Source organism: Pleurodeles waltl, chromosome 11 (assembly GCF_031143425.1).
Source record: "Pleurodeles waltl isolate 20211129_DDA chromosome 11, aPleWal1.hap1.20221129, whole genome shotgun sequence".
NCBI classification, from domain to species: domain Eukaryota; kingdom Metazoa; phylum Chordata; class Amphibia; order Caudata; family Salamandridae; genus Pleurodeles; species Pleurodeles waltl.
Genome location: NC_090450.1, coordinates 245,523,211 through 245,544,215, shown reverse-complemented (window position 1 = coordinate 245,544,215; position 21,005 = coordinate 245,523,211). Strand labels below are relative to the sequence as shown.

General features: G+C 40.9%; 1 protein-coding gene across 5 annotated transcripts in view; it reads left to right on the top strand.

The window, feature by feature from the left end:
- The window catches only part of DOCK10 (dedicator of cytokinesis 10), a 1,618,956-nt gene that overhangs the window by 908,896 nt on the left and 689,055 nt on the right, over positions 1–21,005 (top strand). For all 5 annotated transcript variants that reach the window (XM_069213493.1, XM_069213489.1, XM_069213490.1 and 2 more), the window contains exons 12-14: positions 676–903; positions 16,052–16,174; positions 19,674–19,756. In XM_069213493.1, the coding sequence (XP_069069594.1) occupies positions 676–903; positions 16,052–16,174; positions 19,674–19,756 (434 nt within the window). The remainder of the gene's footprint in view (positions 1–675; positions 904–16,051; positions 16,175–19,673; positions 19,757–21,005) is intronic.

Genomic DNA, 21,005 nt, shown 5'->3' with positions numbered 1-21,005 from the left:
TTTTGAAGCACTCCCAGGATTACAAGTATTTTTACATCTGAGGATGCACCAAAATCCAGAGGTGGATGCATGGGAATGCCCATACTCCACCGTTGGATTGCCTTCCCAATGCTTCGTTTTAACTAACCCATGCAAAGTCACACAAAGTGCCTTTTCATAGATTAGTAATTAACAAAAATGAATTTGAGGTGTTTTATTTTGTTCCTTTTCTTTTTGCACAAGACCGTGCTGGGGTGGAGCAGCAAACCCTTTGTTTATTTGCATATGTGACAAATCACAAACAATGATTTTGGCTACCACAGAAGAGCACATTGTTGCAGGGTTCGGTACAGTATTTACTAGCACTCTGTGTCTTTATGACTGGGCAGTCCATGCAAACCAGCCCATTCACCCTAAAATGTCGATATTATTAAACCTATGTCTAAATTGCTTTATAGAAAAGGAATATTGAAAACCAGTATGAGTAATAAGCATTGTGTCCGAAAATTAACTAAAATGGATAGTCCAGAATAATATGTGCTGCGTAATAATTTCAATGTGACTATTAACCGAAAAAAGATACCAAACATAAGAAATGATTTCTACCACTGAGCATTATGAGAGTCACAGTTACAGTGCCAATGTTAATCTCATATGTTTACTTATAAATGCTAACACATCTGATTTTCATTATAGGTCGAGCCATTCTTTGTCAATATTGCTCTCTTTGACATCAAGGACAACAGAAAAATATCAGCAGATTTCCATGTAGATATGAACCACCCATTGGTTAGGCAGATGATTTCAGGATCCGCAACATTACAAGAAAATAGCACTTTACTATCTGGAGTTGTAAATGGAAAACAAGTGGGAGAGCCGCATGTGAAAGGATTTCCCGAATCATGGTTGGAGTACCCTAAGCAGGTACAGTAATTTCATGAAAAGTTCAAGATTCACTGTTAGTCTATGTGTCTATGAGATGAACAGATGAACTTCCTTATAACTGAACTATGATTTTTCAAGCCAATTTCTGGAGGTGGTGGGCAAAGGAGAGCTGCTTATACTGTTCAAGCTATAGTGTGCATATGTGAAGTGTGCATGTATGTGTTTGACTGATGTGCGCTAGTTATTTGGGAAACATGACTAAACTGACATCAGTAGAATGATAAGCCAAGTCCAGGATTTTGTACATACACATAGAGTCAAGGTTGAAAAGAATCAAAATAATATTTTCACACCATATATTAAAACACCTGAGGATTGCACGAGTTGCAAAACTATTTTACTTTATTGCTAAACAGATTCTGTAACAAGTAAGCAATCCTGGGGTAAGCCATTGATATGTCAGTCCTCATAATTACGGTATAAAAGATATTGTTTGATCTCAGTTAGAAATCTTATGAAGTAACAAGTGACTGGCTATCCCCTCATTTAGATTTGATTTGACTAATATAATGGTAAAAACGTCTGAGGGAAAGACGATCTAGAGTTTCATGTGTTGGAATGGGGGCAGAGACTAATATGCTGTTTCAGTTGTACAGAATACTAGTACAATTATGAATCCACTTTCAGACTTGTTTTTGAGATTATAATTTTGCGATATAATACCTGTAAGGATTTATATGATGAAAAAACCTGAGTTCACAGGTCATATGGTAATATGGCCCCAGTCAGAATCCTTATACTTAGCATTACAATTCAAATTAACTTTTTGGTTTGATAACAATTCTCTAACAAGTTATGAACACAGCTTGATAGTGAATCAAAGACCTAGAAGACAACTAAACCTCCACTAAGAACAATAGTTTATTTTTGTCAAGGTTTAACAGAAAACATTGCATCTTCGGTAGACTGATTTTATCTTCCTTTTGTTCTGAAGCTGACATAATTCGTAAAAAATGCAAAATATGTATTAGCCAGAAAAGAGGAATTACCTCAAGGCCCTCCTCAATTACAATAGGTTTCCCTTCTAAACTATGTGCGCATAATCCTTCTCATGAACTCACTGTACCGTAATTAATTTTATAAGTTAAAATGTTTAAAAAAAGTTTAATGCACAACATAAGAAACATATATCCACATCTCACCGCTAACCTAAAGAAGGTGAAATTCCTGATGATTCCAGTAGTAAAACACATAGGGCCTCATTACAACATTGGCGGGCGGCTACCGCTGCCCCCCAAGCTGTAACCGCCGGGCAGCCGCCAATGCAGCTGCACTCCCGCGGTGCCCATATGGACATCCCCGCTGGGCCGGCGGGCGGAAACCAAGGCCGCAACATGGGAGCCGGCTCCAAATGGAGTCGGCGGTGTTGCAGCCGTGCGACGGGTGCAGTTGCACCCGTTGCGCAGACAGCGAAAAGCCGCATGGGGCCCTGTCAGGGGGCCCCTGCACTGCCCATGCCAGTGGCCCACAGGGCCCCACGACTCCCCTTACCGCCAGCCTTTTCCTGGTGTTTCAGACCGCCAGAAAAAGGCTGGCAGTCGGGGACTCGTAATCCCCTGTGCAGCGCTGCCCTGGCGGATTACAACCGCCGGGGCCACTGTGGCGGAAAACCGCCGGCCCCGGCGGTGTGACCGCGGCGGTAATACACCAGGAAGCACCGCCAGCCTGTTGGCGGTGCTTCCATCAAAACAGCCCTGGTGATCTTGGACCACCAGGGTTGTAATGAGGCCCATGGTGTTTTAACTCATAGAATACACATTGTGTAAACAGTTTTCACTCAGTGGGGTAATGGAGAACATTAGCACAGTTACAGTGAAAGCCAAGCAGTTCTTAGCTTTAATTATAATAGAAATAGTGATAAGGATTTTACATAAAACATGTGAAATCTGCAAAAATATTTGTTTACATAAATTTTGCTTGAATAGAGGGTATTTTTGGTGAAACAGATATGTGACTGGTAACACTTCTGTACACTACATGCATGACATGAGGGCAGTCAACTATTTTTTAAACAGTTCAGCCAGCATGCTAGAACATGGGAATATGTTAATCAGTTTTCTCAGGTTTGCTCTCAAACATATTGATATGTTGATTCTTGGTGACTACTGTGTGGCTGAGTGATGAGCTTCAAGTTTGCACCAACCTTTGCATAGTTGTATGCAGCATTATATAGGCAATACATTAATGGTTAATGCACAGGTTTGGCTGACCCTTCTTGGTGAAATCCTTATGGTATGGAACAAAACAAATGAAGAGCTCATAGCATAAATTAAAATAACAAATTTACATTGTTGTGAGATAATGCTAGCCAAAATAGCCTTTTTGTTTTGAATTTGAAAATCTTTGTGGTTGATAATGATCTAACCATTGCAACCTCATCCAAAGAAACAAAGGTATTTTTATTTGCTATATTCCTCTTCCAGCCCTCTGTCTCTGTTAATATGCAGACTTATTCTTTGTATTAAATAATTGAATAATTTAACAAGCGACATGATTATATTAGGGACATTGTTTTGAAATACATACATTTGATTTTTTTACAATAGCAGTCTTAAACTACCACCTATTCACAAATCATTTATAGCAATACTCCAAATATTAGGAATTTATAGGAAAAGGTAATTTTGAGACAATTTATCATGAAAAGAATACATAAATGACCATGCATTCTTCCGGCTTCTTCAGTTATGGACATTGCTAAGGATGTAATCATGTTAGTTAGCAATAAAGTAACACAGTTTGATAGGGATGAAGGTTACTGCGGCCACTTAAAATTATCTGCAATATATTGGCTAGTGAAAGAAATGAGAAGAAAATGTTGTGGAAACAAAACTTGAAACAGACACTACATTTTTATACGTTTCCACAATTTCTATCAAGCCTCAACGTTGATTATGAATTAAAGGCATTCCTATAAAGTATGGTTGCCAACAGATATATTAAGAAATATAGAGGCCTAAGCAACGTAGAATGTAAGGAGTCACATATTTGATGTGTTAAAGCTGTTTTACACAGATTGGCCACCAGATAGAACCCCAGGTCTCTCAATTAGTGCATTGTATTTGGTAAATATGTCAGTACAGCCAGATCGATGTGTACCATAACCATGTATTGTGGAGTCGTCACTTGAACAAGTACGTCTGTGCGGGCAGCTCCATTGGTCCTACCACGGTCTCTTCCAGTAATTCTTGCATCATGTGGCACACCCTTTAGTAATACAACTGGGCTAAAATGGTAGGGGCAACAGTCTGTGAGCTCAACCACTTCCAACTGCTGAGGACCCTGTCTGCAAAGCAATCACCCATACGGTTGATACCCTCCTCCGGTAGAGCCCTCACTGCAGCCCCATTCTTGCTCAAAGGTAAACCGTATGCACCACTTCAGTGTTGTCTGCGGGTAGCAAAACAGGGGCCCAGCCTGCGCATCTGCTAGTTGCTTCCACAAGTATTGAGTGGTGCTCACAAGATCCATAGTATGATGGCAGTGGGTCGACATGTGTAACAACAATTACGGTAAAGGAAATGTGGCCTCACATTCCAACCAGAGGTGAGGCAGGTCTCCAGGCCTGTGAAGCCTGGCTGTTGCATAGTTACCCAGATGTGTGACCTCACTCTAAACCACCTCATTACACTCCTCCTGGCGGACCCTAAAGTCCCCCAACACACTTTTCTCAGCCAACTCCCAATGTGCACTTCTAGATCCGTGAGTTCTGCCTCCAGTTGCGACAGATGGGCACAAATCGAGTGGAGGACTCCCACCTTTTTAGATCTGGTGTTCCCAGGGATATATTCCTTAAGGCTTACCATTTAGTAGCAAACTTCTCCACAGAACCCACGTTGGTACTAAAATATGCATCACTCACCTGTGCAAGTTCCTCTCCAAAGACAGCATCTAGAAGGGACTACAGTGGAGACTGCCAGTTGAAGGCCAGTGGGGTGCAAGCTGTCCAGTTCAAGAACCAGAAGCGATCTGAATACATATGCAGCAGAGGTTTGCATCTCCGGACACAAGGCACTAGGCTCCGTGCCAGTAATCTATACGGGTGTGCATACTGTGCAATGTGGAGTAATGAGTAAAACTCTTGCTTGTGGGAAACCTGTGCCTCTAGACATCTAGTAGCCCACATGGTTCAGCAATATCATTAAGTGCCTGGGCCACAGCTGAAGGCTGCTGAGCTGGGGCTCTAGAGCAATCTCTGTCTGGGCACATATACAATTGAAATCGCTGGCCCAGATATGAGTAAGATCCACACACTGAAAGATTTGGGCACGCAGTGTGTAATAGAACTGCAGGTCATCATAATTAGGGCCATGTAACCCCACTAAAAATGTGGCAAATCAGTCTTTGTAGCCACGCACAATACCGTAGCGACCATTCAACTGATACTTCCTGCAACTTGATACCAGAGTTATGTCGGACCCAAATTAGCACACCACAGGTGTGTGCATTAAATCCCGCCGCAACACATGTCCCCCTCAGGCGCCTTTTGTAAGTAGCCTACTCCCTGGGACCAGGTGCGTCTCCTGGAGTATCGCAATATCAATGCTATGCCTCTGCAAGTACAGCACTATTTTACATACTTTCTTGCCATCATTTAGCCCCCTGACATTCCATGTGAGAAAAATCAACAGCTGCAGGCACTGAGCACCCACACACCCACCATTCACACCATCAGCCATCACTGTTTCACTCAAATTGTACAGTCCACGCACATTGCATAACTCTCAACATAGTCAGCCATCACCAAATCAATATTACTGGTTGTTTAAAGACTATCCCTCCTGCCACCCACGCTGTACCTCCAAGCAAAGTACACAGCAGCACAATACCAACCCTATTACCAACCTGTACTCAAAGGACAGTACCCAAGGGAAAAAGTTGTGGTGTACACATAGGAACAGAGGATGACTAGCCCAGCTTTCCTGCAGTTCAAATGTGCAGGTGGCAGCAGGGTAAGAATGAGTCTGCTAAAATAGCAATAATCAAGCTTTGATGAAACATCACAATTCACTACCATTTTCCCATCTACTAACAGCCCATTACACAGTCAAGCTTGTGTGCAAAATCATCCCTGCAACAAGGTACAGATCCTAGCCTTAGCTAGGCACATCCATTTTGACATAAGAGCAAGTAGGATAACATAGCAGTAGTCATTCTCCGAACCATCACTTCAAGCTGCCTGCCTGCCAAGCATAATTACCCACCTCCAGGCCATGACACATGATAAATCAGCAATACTGTATAGAAACAACACAGCAGAGAGAGAAACACAACAGGACCATGGAGCAAGGCAATAAAGGAACTAGTCTTGCTCCTCTAAGTTACAGGTAGTCTACTCTTGTCAGATCTTGGTATGCGTCATTGACCCCCAGGCACTGAACGCTGCCTGAGGAACTGCTTCAACAGCTTAGGGTCACTGAAGATCTTGTGTTTTCTATCAACAGACACCCGAAGGCGGGCGGGATAAAGCATAGCATAGTGTAATTTGTGTTCCTAAGCTTGCGCTTTACGGGTATAAACTAACACTGTACCTCCTGCACCTGACGCATAAAATCTTTGAAAATAGTAAGTTTGGCACCCTCGTGGCTGAAGACCACCAGTTCAAAGGTCCGACAGAGCGCTGCGTCCCGTCCCTGTTGTGCAATAGTCTAGCAATGATCGGGGGAGGTTTTGCCCCCAGCATCGGTCTAGGTGCAAGGGATCGAAGACCCCTCTCCAACACACAGATGTCAGAAAAGGTCTCACGTCTCAGGAGATCAATAAGCAGTTGTTCCATGTAGCTCTCCATATTTCCTAAATTCATGGATTCAGCTAAGCCAATGATGCGAAGGCTGTTCTGATGTGAGCAGGCTTCCAAGTCTTCTACCTTGGCCTGCAGGAAGGACAGCACCTTCGCCACCTGCTTTCGGGGACACTAGTGAGGTGACTTGCTCATCTTCAACTTCGAACTCTCGCCGTTTGACTATGTCCAGATACTTCACAAGCTTGTCCAAGCGCTCCGTCATTCTGTCCATCTGGAAGTTGAGGGCTGTCCTTTTACAATTCAAAATGCAGTTTAGGCTGTGTTTTATATTCCTGTCATGGACCACTGTCCCCCGGACTGTGCAAAAGACCCGTGTCAGCCCCACAGTCACTGCAAGTCCCTGATCATCCAAACAGTGCCACATGGCACCACACTCAGCATGTTAAGTCTGAGGAGATGTGCAAGGGGCACGTAGGAGAAAGCAAAGTGGGTAGCACAACTAGCTCACCCCAGCATAGGCAATCTTCAATATGTGTCTTCAAATGTCCAGGGCTCCCTGTTCACAGCAAAGCAGTGCAATGAAGGGAATCAAAAGAATTGTCAGGGATGTTTTAAGGGCTGGCAGCCAGCCAGTCCACTTCCTACAGTGTAGGGGTGACTCACATCCCCCACTCTGCTCCTCCGATACTGCAAGTGAGAGTGTCAGAAGGCCAGCTGCTGCCAATAATATGACGCCACATGGGCAGGGATAATTAAGTGGTCAGCAGCCAGCAACCACCACAATCACTACGAGGGTTGACTCACATCCCATGCTCCCCACCTCTGATGATGCCAGTAATGTCGGCAGGAAGCTAAGGAGGTAGGCGCTTCTACTCGGTGGGCTGCAAGGAGCAGATGTCACCATTCATGTCACCACAAACTGAACACACACACACATTCATGCACACACACCCACACATACACACAACACCCCCACCCCTTTCCCTGTCGGAAACCCGACTTACCTGAATTCAGGGAGTCTTCTGGCAGGGGACGGGACGGGGCGCCACTACCGCCAGCAGCGCCAGCAGAACACCACCAGGCTGTATTATTTGACATAATATGGCTGGCGGCGGTCTACTGCCGTGGTGCTGCTGGTGGTAGCAGCGCCACCTTAACACTGTCCGCCAGCATGTCCACATCCGGATTTCTACCCTTCTTGTGGTGGAAATTCGGCTGTGGTCATGTTATGGCGCACGGATGTTAGCTGCGGCGACGGTCTTTTGGTGGCCGTTGCCGTGGCGGTATGCGGTACTTACCGCCAAAGGTATAATGTACACCTTAGTTTGTTGATTGTTATGGTGTTTATCAGTGTTTATATGTTTACACTGATGAGGGCTGTTTCCTTCTCAGTTGGGATTAGCAGTTATTATAGATTTCAACCTACAACAGGATAGCCTAACCATAATTTAGGGCACTGGAGGTATTTCACTGTGCAACAAATGATCATGTTTTGTTCAAATTTGAAGTCTGTGACCGCCCTCAGTAGTTGGTAGTTCATTTTTGTGTACTTAATTCTAAGGTTGTACTTCTCTTCCAATTAGGGAGGGGCTTTTGGTATTGAGCAGGTATTATGGAGGACAACAAATGACTGTAAGACCCAAGCCATCTTGAAACTGAATAAAGCTTAGAATTGAATTGAGTGTAAGAAACATTTCAGCAATTGATCTGGAAAACTAGTAGCAGGCTTCATGGTAATGCTACCAAACAGATTGCCACTCATATGCCTATGGTTCAGAATTCATATAGAAGACAAGATACACAGAGGAAAAATCTAAAAAGGTAAACTCAAAATCATGTGCAATACATAGCAAAGCAAGGCAAATATTATTGACTCATGCAGTAGGCCCGTCCTTCATTTTACGGAAATTTCACAGGATCAGATAGCAACAGTAGTAATATGATGCTCAATCTCTGTAGTTGATGATAGATAAAGTATGAGTCATTGAAATACCAGTCAGAGCAGTAAATGGCACTGGTGAACGAAAATCAAACATATGCGTTTTATACCCGGCTGCATTATCACTGCTTCTCTCACAAAACAGGCATATTAAATTCAGAATTTTTATTGTAAGTGTATAAGCACAGTTCCAGAAACAAACTTGAAATTTTTGCCAAAAATAAGTTTCTGATTTCCATCTACTTTTTTCATTCACAAAATATGGCCCGATTTAGATCCTGGTGGAGGGAATACTCTGTCACACATTTGACGGATATTCCGTCAGCCTTATTACGATCTCCATGGGATATCATGGGATTGCAATAAGGCAGACAGGAAACATTTGTGACAGAGTATACCCATCCACCAAGACCTAAATCCGACCCTATGTCATTGTCTTCAAGTATGCTCAAGTACATTTACCACTCATGTACACATTGTGCCTTACATGTTGGTTTATCATTGTCATAAAAAGGTATTTTTCAGTTATGTGGCAGAAATGAGGGAATGACAGAATTGTGTAAAGAATGGGCACAATATGGGGAATATGTGTACTCTAATGCCAGGACCACCTATATATGAAGGTTAGCCATAATTATGTCAAGAACCACAATTTTGCTAGAAATAACGTCAATTTTGTAGGCATGCTGAGAATATGTGATGGATGGGCTCCATACAATGATAGCTACAGTTATGTCATTAATATCCACAAAAAGCCAGGGGTGGTTCCCATTAAGCTTGGGCCACCATTATACTAGAGGGGTAAAAAACATGCCAAGAGAGCACACAGCATGTTAAGGTATGCACTAGAATGCTGAGGCCAATAGTTCAGGCCAAAATTGTAAGTATAGAAACTGCTAGGGTGAAAATCATGCAAGCACTAGTCTCCACCAACACACACTAGCATCCATTTACCCACACACTGACTCATGCAACATTTTCTTGAGCAAACATATGTAAACACAAACACACACAAATAGCCTGCAAGAGACTGCAGACAGTTCTAAATCTGTATTGCCAGCATGCTAATGAAGAACTGGACCTAACTGAGCAATGCAACAGGTGTACTACTCAGTCATTGTCAAATATACATACATAGGCCCTAATTCTAACCTTGGCGGACGGCGGAGGCCGTCCGCCAAGGTACCGCCGTCAGAACACCGCACCGCGTTCGAAAGACCGCTGCGGTGATTCTGACATTTGCCCTGGGCTGGCGGGCGGCCGCCAAAAGGCCGCCCGCCAGCCCAGGGCAAATCAACCTTCCCACTAGGATGCCGGCTCAGAATTGAGCCGGCGGAGTGGGAAGGTGCGACGGGTGCAGTTGCACCCGTCGCGTATTTCAGTGTCTGCTAGGCAGACACTGAAATACTTTGTAGGGCCCTCTTACGGGGCCCCTGCCGTGCCCATGCCATTGGCATGGGCACGGCAGGGGCCCCCAGGGGCCCCGCGGCACCCCCTACCGCCATCCTGTTCCTGGCGGGCGAACCGCCAGGAACAGGATGGCGGTAGGGGGTGTCAGAATCCCCCATGGCGGCGCAGCAAGCTGCGCCGCCATGGGGGATTCTAAGGGCAGCGGTAAACCGGCGGGAGACCGCCGGTTTACCCTTTCTGGCCGCGGCTGAACCGCCGCGGTCAGAATGCCCTGCGGGGCACCGCCGGCCTGTCGGCGGTGCTCCCGCCGACCCTGGCCCCGGCGGTCTTAGACCGCCGGGGTCAGAATGACCCCCATAGTATTTTCATACCCTTGTATATTTGTGTTTCTTGCCTTGAACAGTGCACCCAGGACAACAGTGGACATTGGGATGTCAAATTTGCTACTCTAACTCCAGTCTTAGAATGTCTGGGTAAACTGCAACTTTCCAGGAGACGTCTTTATCTCAGTTCCAGTCCTGGAATATTTTTGGAAAAGAGAGGATTGAAATGTAGTGATTTTGCGTTGCAGAAAGAGCTGCACACTGCTGGAATTCATGGCAAACAACTCCTGTAGGAGTGACAGAGCTGTGCATTTTCTGGTAGGAACAGGGTCATCCTTGACACACCAAACCAATGCACACAGAGAAGACTTCTGCATTCCATAGGATATCATTCTGTCTAACTCATTGAAGACTTCTTGTCAATACTTCTGTATACCAAGACATCACCATGCCACAAGCATCAGAAGCACCCTTCCCAATCACTTCTCTCACATCTGGCATCAGCAACACAACCATATTCCAGCAATGTAGTCAATGTATAATAATAATGCTTTGTGAATTTAGTTTGTAAGTGCCTATGCCTGCTATTGAAATATTCTTATTTAATGAGAAGCACTATAGCTGCTGCACCTCCATAATGCTGCTTTCCAGGCCTACTCTAAATCCAGTTATGCCCGCTATCACCTGGGGGCATACAACTCCAAGTATTTTAGTACAGCTAGAAATGTTGTGCTTCACTTCTTAAGCTTGTATCAGGTATCTGAGTGGGGGGAAAGACTTAGGTTCTCCACTATGCCCTTTATTTTCCATCAAATGTTATATATAGAAACCTATCAAGTGCCAAAAAGTCCTAGCAACCCTCTCTAAGCTGCTCAAGTGTAATAAGGGTATCGTCAATGAACAGCTCACCCATATGGCCCACGCCAAGCCTTTCAAGTTGAGCACCAGTACCCATCCGTGTACGGAATGCCATGTTCACCAGATTCCTTGCATTTCTATTGAGTAAACCAAGGTAGGTGTGCCTTTCTTTATAATCCATATCCATGCTTTTATGTTAGAACCAAGTGGGTGAATACATGTGATCTCCAAGACACATTGATTAGACTGCCTACAAGTGATCCAGTACGGCAAGCCTCCACCTCAACATAAGAAGTGACAGATATTAATGACTGTGTATCCAGTAATACACAAACTGGACCTGCATAACATTATACTATAGCTTTATGAGTGAGGCAGCTATACATCCCTTTTAAAATGAAAGCAATAATGTTTCCAATTCGACTCTGGGCTGTTTATAAACTGACTCAAGCCTGATCAATGAGCCATAATTGGCACAACCAGGTACAATAGTAATGTCTAGAAAGAAAAATAGCATTCTAGGAAAAATTAACATCTTCACGAACGCCGCTCTCCCGGACAAACACAGTGGAATCCATCTTTTTAGTGCATGGCCATAGCTGTAGCGAAACACTGCCTCAGGTCTTCTTTGAACATTAGTCTCTATATATCTAACAGGCTCTTTTGTCCATATTAGAGAGTAGTCCAGAAGCCATGGCATCATGGCCTATGTTAGAGAAAATATAGATGTGTTCCAGTTAGTCTCTAATCTAAAAAAGGAGGTCATATGCAAACATAATTAGTCCCCTCTGTGGAATCTTTACTTTACAATGGTTCTGTGGGAATCATTCATAGCATAACCAAGAGTAGTAAATCAAAAGTAATGAAATCGGTCAAAAAACATTGACAGTCATACAGTGATTGACTCAAAAATATTCCAACCCTCTTTTTCTCTTCTTTACAATAGTATATTTCCTATTTTTTGCAGTGCAACAAATAAAGTAACAATAGTGCAGATCACTGATTGCTCAGGAAAGTGAAAACATTATATATACACAACTGCATCAAAACATTGTTGAGCTCCCCAGGCCGATATCGTAATTTTAGTTAGTTTAGAGCCCGTTGGCAGTTTCAGTGGTTACCCAATCCAAAGTCATTTGTCTGAAGTACCCGAATTGTTTGAAGGAGTGAATTCAATTTTTAATAGAATGTATCCAATCCATCAATTTTCAGAATTCTCCTGGTCCCGAAGATAAAAAAATATTGTAGGCTGGAGAGAGACCATTTCTCTTGTTTCCATCAAAAGCAACAGCAATGTGTCATATACTTCAGGTATCCAAATAAAGCCAGGATGCACAGTAAGCACTTTCCACTGTGTCTCCTCACAATTCATTCCATGACAAGATGCAGAGGAAATTGGGCATCACTCATCCTAGCTTTATTTTGAGGAGCTGAAATTTTCAGACTTGTTTGTCTTTAAGAGCGGGACTTCAAGGGCCTCTGTCATAATAAGTTACAGGATCCACCTGTGGAGCACCAACCCAAACAATGTCATATTTTGGAATGCCAGTTCCTCCAAAATACCTTGCAAAAACTCTGAAGAGATAGATAGAGAGACCATCTATGCCCGAAGAACAACTACTGGGCATATTTAAAGTTCTTCCAGAGGCTCTAGCTAGCCTTCCTATGAATGTCTTCCAGCCAGATCATAGACAATTTATCAGTATTTTCTTGTCCCCTCCCCCTTTAGGTCAAGGTAGTATTGTTTGATTCATATAGTGGCCGGGTATCATCAGATTCAATAACTGTAATGTATACCGTAGACCCTTTGAGTCTCAACAAGTTTGCAAAGGTTCACAAGGCTGTTTACCTTCACTGTATGCCGTGGCCACATCATGCTTCTCTAGAAATGTAACTTCTCTATTACCTATATCACAGAAATTCCTAGTTTAGAATGGATCTTATTCAAAAGGTGCTCCTCACCCTAAGAATATGTAATCGCTTAAGTTGAGCTGTCTCGTCCTATTGCATAGTGAGACTGTTCAGAATAGATCTAAGGACCAATGCTTGTTTAGGCATAATGCCACCCTGAATATATGCTTTTAAGGCTTCCCAAACCACCTTGAATCATTCCACAGTTCCTATGTTATTCCTAAAATATTTGGTTACAGCTGAGTGAATCTCTGCTTTGAAAACCAAATGTAGCAATGCCTCAGCTAAGAATCTCCATATAAAAGCCAGGGAGAGGGTGATACATCATATCAAATTATGCATACACTGGAGAATGTCTGAGTATGTCCATGCAAAGCGTGGGCAGGATTTGGCCCATAAAGCAGCATCCCTAGAAAGGAGACCAGAGTCAATGCTGGAATTAGGGTCATGAGCAGCCAAAGAGAATACAGATTTCTTTTTGGATGGATTTATGTGACTTCATATGGCCACGAAACTTTCTTGTCCCATTATATTATTAAATGCTTTGGCCGCAGCAGAAGCTAGCCTTGGAGCACCACCCGACCTGCCTACATAATGGTTGAAAGTACAATTAAATTTGCCCCTCCCAATATCATAATGCTGCACGATAATCCAGCTATGTTGCTTTGCATTTCCCTACAAAAGTATAGGTTATTGTAGTAACGGCCATAGACATTTGCAAATATGGTCTGCCTGCCTTCCAACAAGAACAGAGCTTTCAGGACCCTTCCCTCTGGGTCAGCAACAGTTTTACCCAATTGTAATCATAGCACCCTTTGTGCCCAGATTAGGACTCCCTTTGCATGTGAACTGAAAGTAGCAACATCACATTCCCATGCAGACCTTTAGTAATAGTTTGACCGACTGTAGGGTAAGATGTGTTTCTTGCATGAGCCCTATGTCAGTCTGATGCCTCCTAATATATGCATCTGCATTACACACCTAATGGTAATCATTAAGACCTCTTACATTTAAAGTAATCAGTTTAAATGTCATTGAGTAAAGTAAGGTACCACAATCGATCAAATGGAAAATGTCAAATTGACCTATAAAATACACGTTAAATATCCCAAGTGCCTGCATAGTGTTGAGGATAATTCTGTTGACAGACTGTTTCTACCTATTTTACAACACCATTCCACCTCCACCCACACTGCAAGCCACAAATAGTAGTGAATGTGGTTCTCCTTCCCCACAAATTTCATTTAAATCTAACAGAACTTTGGGCAGTGCATTCTGGAGGCAACACATGACAAGTTCCCTGCTCACTCCTTGAATGCAGTAGTGGCCATAAATATTGATTGTACCAACCAGACACCCACACCAATGAATCATCTTTTAGATGAGAGATGTATTACAAATATTATGATGTGCTTAATCCATGGTTGGGGCATCAATAATCTCAATATACTATCAAGTATAAGAACACTAGTAGCTTAAGCTATTTGGATTCAACTTTTGCTAATCTTTCAAATTAAGGAGCACCCTTCATATCCACACCATAGCAGTCAGTGCGCAAGATCTGTGTCACCTGAACTATAGAGATTGTGAGCAATCAAACATTGTCAGTTATATCCGAATTGTTGCTAACCTACCAATCTCCACCATCAGCCATGTCTTGGGCCACTTTCTACTGAGAGTGTTTTTTTCAAGGACTTCATAGGCTGCTGTGGATCCAAAAAGATCAATGGCTTGCCTTGCAGTTTAAAGCAGAGAGAATCCTGATAGGACATGGTGTATTCAACATTCATACAACTAACTTTTCCTTTATGGCGTGGAAGGATGTTCTTGCTCCTGCACATCAGTTGTGTAAATTGGTAACAGCGACTTATACAATCCTAAGTGGTGCAGATCATGTTTCTCATTGGCCGCACAAAGCTGTGAATCTCAGTATCCAGTATGAGAAATCTCACAATGATTGGAGAGTACTAAATTTGACTAAAGTCTAACACTGTTTCTCATGTTGCTTACGTTGGAATGGGAATAGTAAATTTGACCCAATCAAAAGTGAATTACTTTCCCAATCCTTGCTTATGATGGAGTTGAAATAATACATTTTATTTCCTTTAGCTATATAGTTTGTTTGCGTGAACTTATATTGGTATGTTAGTTTTTTAAAATTATATTTTCAGTTAAAGTTATAATTGTAATAATTTTAGTATGTATATTTGTGTGTGTACATATATATGCATATATATTCATGAATGCATACCTGTTTTACAAGTTATATTATTACTAGTATATTTTTATTCTATTTGATTTTATTTACATAAATAATTATCACATGATTTTAGTATATATTTATTATTATTATGTTTACATTTTATTTGAAGTTGCATCTTTCTTTTATTTTTAAGTTATTAAACTAATGTTATATATATTTTTTTAAATTTCATGTTTTATTGTTTCACCTATTTTACTATTGGATATTTTTAAATGTATATTTACCTGTGCGTTTTCAATATTTTCCCCCCATTTCCGCAATATATATGTAGTCAATTTTATTGTACATTACATAGTTATCATACAATTTTAATATTTTTGTCCTGCAAAGTGTTGACACAATATTTTTCTTTCACAATATTTTTAATCTCATTATTATGGTATAGATGTGCTAAATGTTCATATTTATTGTTATGTTGAATCTTCTCCAAAACAGAAATGTCACACGATGTAATGAAGAAAAAAAGGAAGATAGAGGAAGGATTGTTGTTATATCAATTTTACAAACAAGCGATGTTGCTCCATTAATAGTTTGCAATGCTACTTATATATAAATGCAAAAGGGTATGATGTTTATTATTTAAGTACTAGTTATTGAACGGATACAATTAAGCATATGATTTAACACATATTTACTTTTTATATATTTTGTGAATGGAATATTTATTTCTTTTATTGCAGGCTATTTTCTCCATAAGTAACCCTCATGCAGAAATTGTACTTGTGGCAAGGATAGAAAAGGTCTTAATGGGAAACATTGCAGCAAGTGCTGAACCATACATCAAAAATCCAGACAACATCAAGGTATTATAAGGCAGTGGTACTCAAGATGGTATGGTTGTCTTTACAAACAACACGTATCATTTCACTTGTTTGTATGCATTATATCACTTACTGTTATAATTGCATTCTACATTTTCATAGAAATGCAGTCTGTAACATACAGAAGATATATGAAATTGGTAAAAGAAGACAGACTATTGCGACAACTCAAAGATTATGTATGTGCAGCTCCCATATATAAAATAGAATGACTAAAAAGGACATCTTTTTATCAGTACCTCTGCTCTTTAATTCAGGTAATTTCACCTCTGGAGTGGCTCTACCCATCTTAGCATGCATGTCATTAAGGTACATGCAAGTTAACATGTGTGCGTGAGTCACAGAAGCAGGACTTTGTTCATGGGATACCGAACCAGGCATACAAATCTGCCAACATGACAGACCTGAAAAAAAAGGAATTTAGAATCAACTCTGGATTTTTCATTTATAACTAGGTATCAAAAATTTAGTTTCAATGAATTGAGATGGATAAGCATTAGTGGATACCATAATTATTTCTGAAGTAGTAGAATGACTCGGACAAACAGAACACAGTAGATATTATAAATTTGATTTGAATGTTATCAACATTAGCAAAATATAAAAATATTAAAGTGGCATGGTGTGGAAAGAATAATGAATATTAAAAAACATGAACAATTGAAAAAAATGATCTCCAATGCTTGACAGCAGTGCTGGAGGAAGTTTGAGGGAGTGGTTACAAGGACTCAGCACTGGCCACAAATTCTCAAAACCAGCACTAATGAGAGTCAACAACATGTGGACACTATCTAATTTTGAGATGAGTATAACAAAAGCATCCAATAAGTCAATATACATTAAAATTAAATAATACCTACAGAGTACGCTATTCTTAAAGCTTTGGGTGACCAGAAACAGTCCAAATTATCAGACTTGTCGGAGTGCGATGGTTAGTAGTTGTGTTAGTAGTGTCACCGGCAGAGCTGGCTTAGGCAATAGATTGTGCAGGATGCAGTGGTAGGATTCAGTAGTCTCCTGAGAATGAAGTCATAGACATATCAGTCTTGTCATTCTTATAAACTACAACATTGGGATTTCTAATTGCTAATCTTATTATAGTGACAAAATAACATGTATGAAAAAAATCACTCATTACCATTATGAAATTACCAGTTGTGCAACAGGCATCCATATATTAACCCTTGTAATGATTTAAAGATCTGACTCGGCTTCCTATTTTGTGTAACTTTTCCTTGTGGTGACGTGATGTTCAAGGTCCTCTTGAGCTAAGGGAATCATGCATTCTGTAGTATTCATAGCAGCTTGGATCAGAAGTTCTGGAATCAAAACCTTTTTAAATTCTAGAAAAGCCATACATAGTGATTTTTTTCTTTGCTGAATATTTGCATTGTTACTAAAAAAAAAAGTTCAGTAGATGTTGTTTCAGAATTGAACGTTTCTTGGGTTGGATTTGTGATCTTCTTTCCTTCTATCCATTTGATCGTAACTGTCAACAAGTTCTTGTAGAAGACTTTGACATTCATAAACATTAAACTACCAGGCTTATTACATTTGACGCACTTCTTTGGATCACTTACTTTATTGGGAGCATTATGTTAATACGTTATGAAGTTAGATAACGAAATTGTGATAAAATTATATAAGGAACAGAAAATGTTAATATTGCTGTATGAGCTTTGCTTGCACATGAAGACTTATCATCTAATAGTGTTAACAATGTTTTCATGACTTGCTTTTTAGTGAGTTTTTTTTAAATAAATTGATGCAGCATATAGATCTAGATAAGCAGCCTGTACTGTCAAAAGGTTAACATTTTATTTTGCCTGTTAAGTGCATTCTTTGCCGGTTAAGAATTTACTAAAATGTTCCATCCATTCCTGTTCAGTAACATTTCATTCCATATTATGTTTTTTTCTGTGAGGACTTCAAAGACTCATTTACAAAACCTATCTGGTTCATTGTCTTATGTTGCCTTCTATTGCTTACGGCAGTTGCCTCTTTATTGTTCATGATGGCTTCGTTTTAGTTTATTCAGATGCATTGGATGTTCTGATTGAACCTACCACAAAACGTTTACCTCTCTTCATTATAGGGAATTAAGGGTCATTGTTTTTTTTAAAAATTCAGTCATTATTAAACCTGCCTATGGAATGTTTGACTTTGTTTGACTAACTTTCCCCACTCCTTTTTTCACCTTGTCACCCGAGCAGAAGACAAGATACCAAAGGCATGATTTAGAGTTTGTTAGATGAGTTATTTTCCAAAAACACAGCAGATATTCGGTCTGCCTTATCATAAGTGCATTATATGCTATGGCACTTGTTATAAGGCAGACAGGCTATCCACCATGTATCTGGTGGACTATTCATCTGACAAACTCTAAATCAGGATCTAAGTCCTTAGTATGCTGATTGTCTCTGTCAAACTTCCCCTGACATATCCTCCACCAGTCTGTTTGAATACTATAGAAGCCGCGCTTTCTAACCAGCAGACTCACGCTAGGGAATTAGACCACAGTGGAAACTTGAAAAAGTAAATACAACTAATACATTCCTTCCCTGTAAACTGTTTCTGCTGATCCCTTTATGACTCTGCTGAGCAGTGGTAGCAATGCCAGTGCCAGGGTTACCAAAGAGCAAGCAGCAGGCAATAGGTGCTACCCATGGCTATCCCCAAATTTCTATGGAATCCCATTCTTTGCTGTAACTGGGTTGATTATCATTAGGTGTGCAACATTTGTATACTTTCCTTTCATGCAATTACACAAAATGTCAGCACAATTGCAAAGAATTATCTGAAATACAAATCTGTCAATAAGTGGTATATTTTAGCACAAAATGTGTTGTCGTGTCAACATAACGACTCATTTTGTATAACAAAAAAAAGTGTAAAAAAACAAAAGCACTGCTAACATCAGTTGCTCTTGTTATGTTGTTCTTGTGTATTCACTGTAAATTATATGTAAATGTCGTGAAATTACGTGAAGTGACATAGTTTCGGGAATTTCACATAACAAGTACAACATGAAGCTCATGAAATTACGCCAGTTTAATTTCAATTTCTCCCAGGCCTAACTGTTTTTTTTCCTGGAAGTAACATTTTCCAGTTACTAGTCTGCATCAAAAAAGGAACTTATAAATCAGTATAATGGTCACGATTTGAAAAATAGCTCAGACTTCCTGCTCACACACATATACACACACACCGTTGAAAAATCAATATCTACATGCCCACTCTATATTTATTTAATGGGAAAACACGTATGTGGGAAACATACAAGACGTCCTGATAATATGTAAAGCTGCAACAATGAAAAAACAAGTTTCCTGAAAATTGCCTTTTAGATACTGTAGTTTTCTATTCAAATGTGACATGGATGTATCAGTTAGATATGCAAGTTACTGCTAGTGTTTTTCCTTCTAGCACTCAACCCCTCACACTTCAGTTGGTAAAATCAGTATTTTTGTCGTTTGTGTAGTCTGCACAGAAACTAGTAAAATTGAACAAGCAGTTCTGCAGCAAGTTGGGGAAATACCGCATGCCGTTTGCTTGGTCCATGAGGTATGTATTCATAGGTGGTATTTGCTATTTTTCAAAGCTGTTTCTGAAAGACGTTTTTAAAATGTAAAGCTGATCCGACAGTGAAAGGTGCTACGAATTATTTTAATAATTTCAAGAGCAGAATAGCGCACATATCGGCTTGCTAAACGAAAACTTGTCTTTTTCGTGGAGATTTTTTGGGCTTTGCAAATGGCACCCCTATTTTCCATTCTCAGTGCTATATTCAGGAGCTGTATACCACTCCAGTACGTTATTTATCAATACCTTAGCATGGTACAACTCCTAATGAAGGTTGCACTCAGTTTGTGGTGGTCACATTTTACTGAATAGTGGCACAATCTATGAATGGTATCTCTCAGGATATTAAAGTTTTCTTGGTAGAATCTAGTGGCCGGACATTGCACTGCCAGCCAGATCAAAAAATAATCTGAAGTCACCAACTAGTACACCATGAGAATTATGGCATTGGCTTGCTGTTATAAGTCTTGTTTATGCTTATGTGATTTTATTTTTCAGTACTCGAGCACTGGTTGGTCAGGCAACATCAAAACACTATAAAGGGGTGAGAGGGAATTCCTGTCCGACCTCCCTAAACCAATTATATTCTCACAAAGAGGACAAGGAATAATGTCTGGTATAAAGACCAGACTAATTCAAATATCAATATGCTGAAAAAACGGCCCTCACCGACAATGTGTGGCATGCTTCATCATAGGGCCCTGCTAACTCACTCCGAGATATAAATCCCCTTCGGAGTGGAGCAGTAAGGGTGGGGAACATAAAAGCACATAAGGCAAGACCAACATTCATGGCACAGGGACCAAAGACAGACAACAGAAAAAGACATAAAACTGACACAGGCTGACCACTTATCCTATTTTATTCTAGTGCAGCCTGGACCGGATTACAATTTTTTATTGGTGGTGTCTTCAGGAATTAATTACCTGTACACCCCAATCTCTGTAGAGGGTCAACATGTTTCGGCCTATTCAAAGTGCCAACTTGGGTCATGCGGCCTTCGTCAGGACCTTCGTCCTGTCCCTGTATTTAAAAATGTCCCTACCTGTCCTTCAGTCAGGAGGTTCACTGATTCGTGCCTTTAGGTACACTTTTGTTTGTCAGCACACTCAGTTGTCGAGTTTCATCAACACTTGATTTCATCAAAGCTGGGTGGGAGCACCACCCTGTAGTCACACATTCATCAAGGGTCCAGTGCTGCCGGTCACCGCCGCTCCGCGTGGATACATAT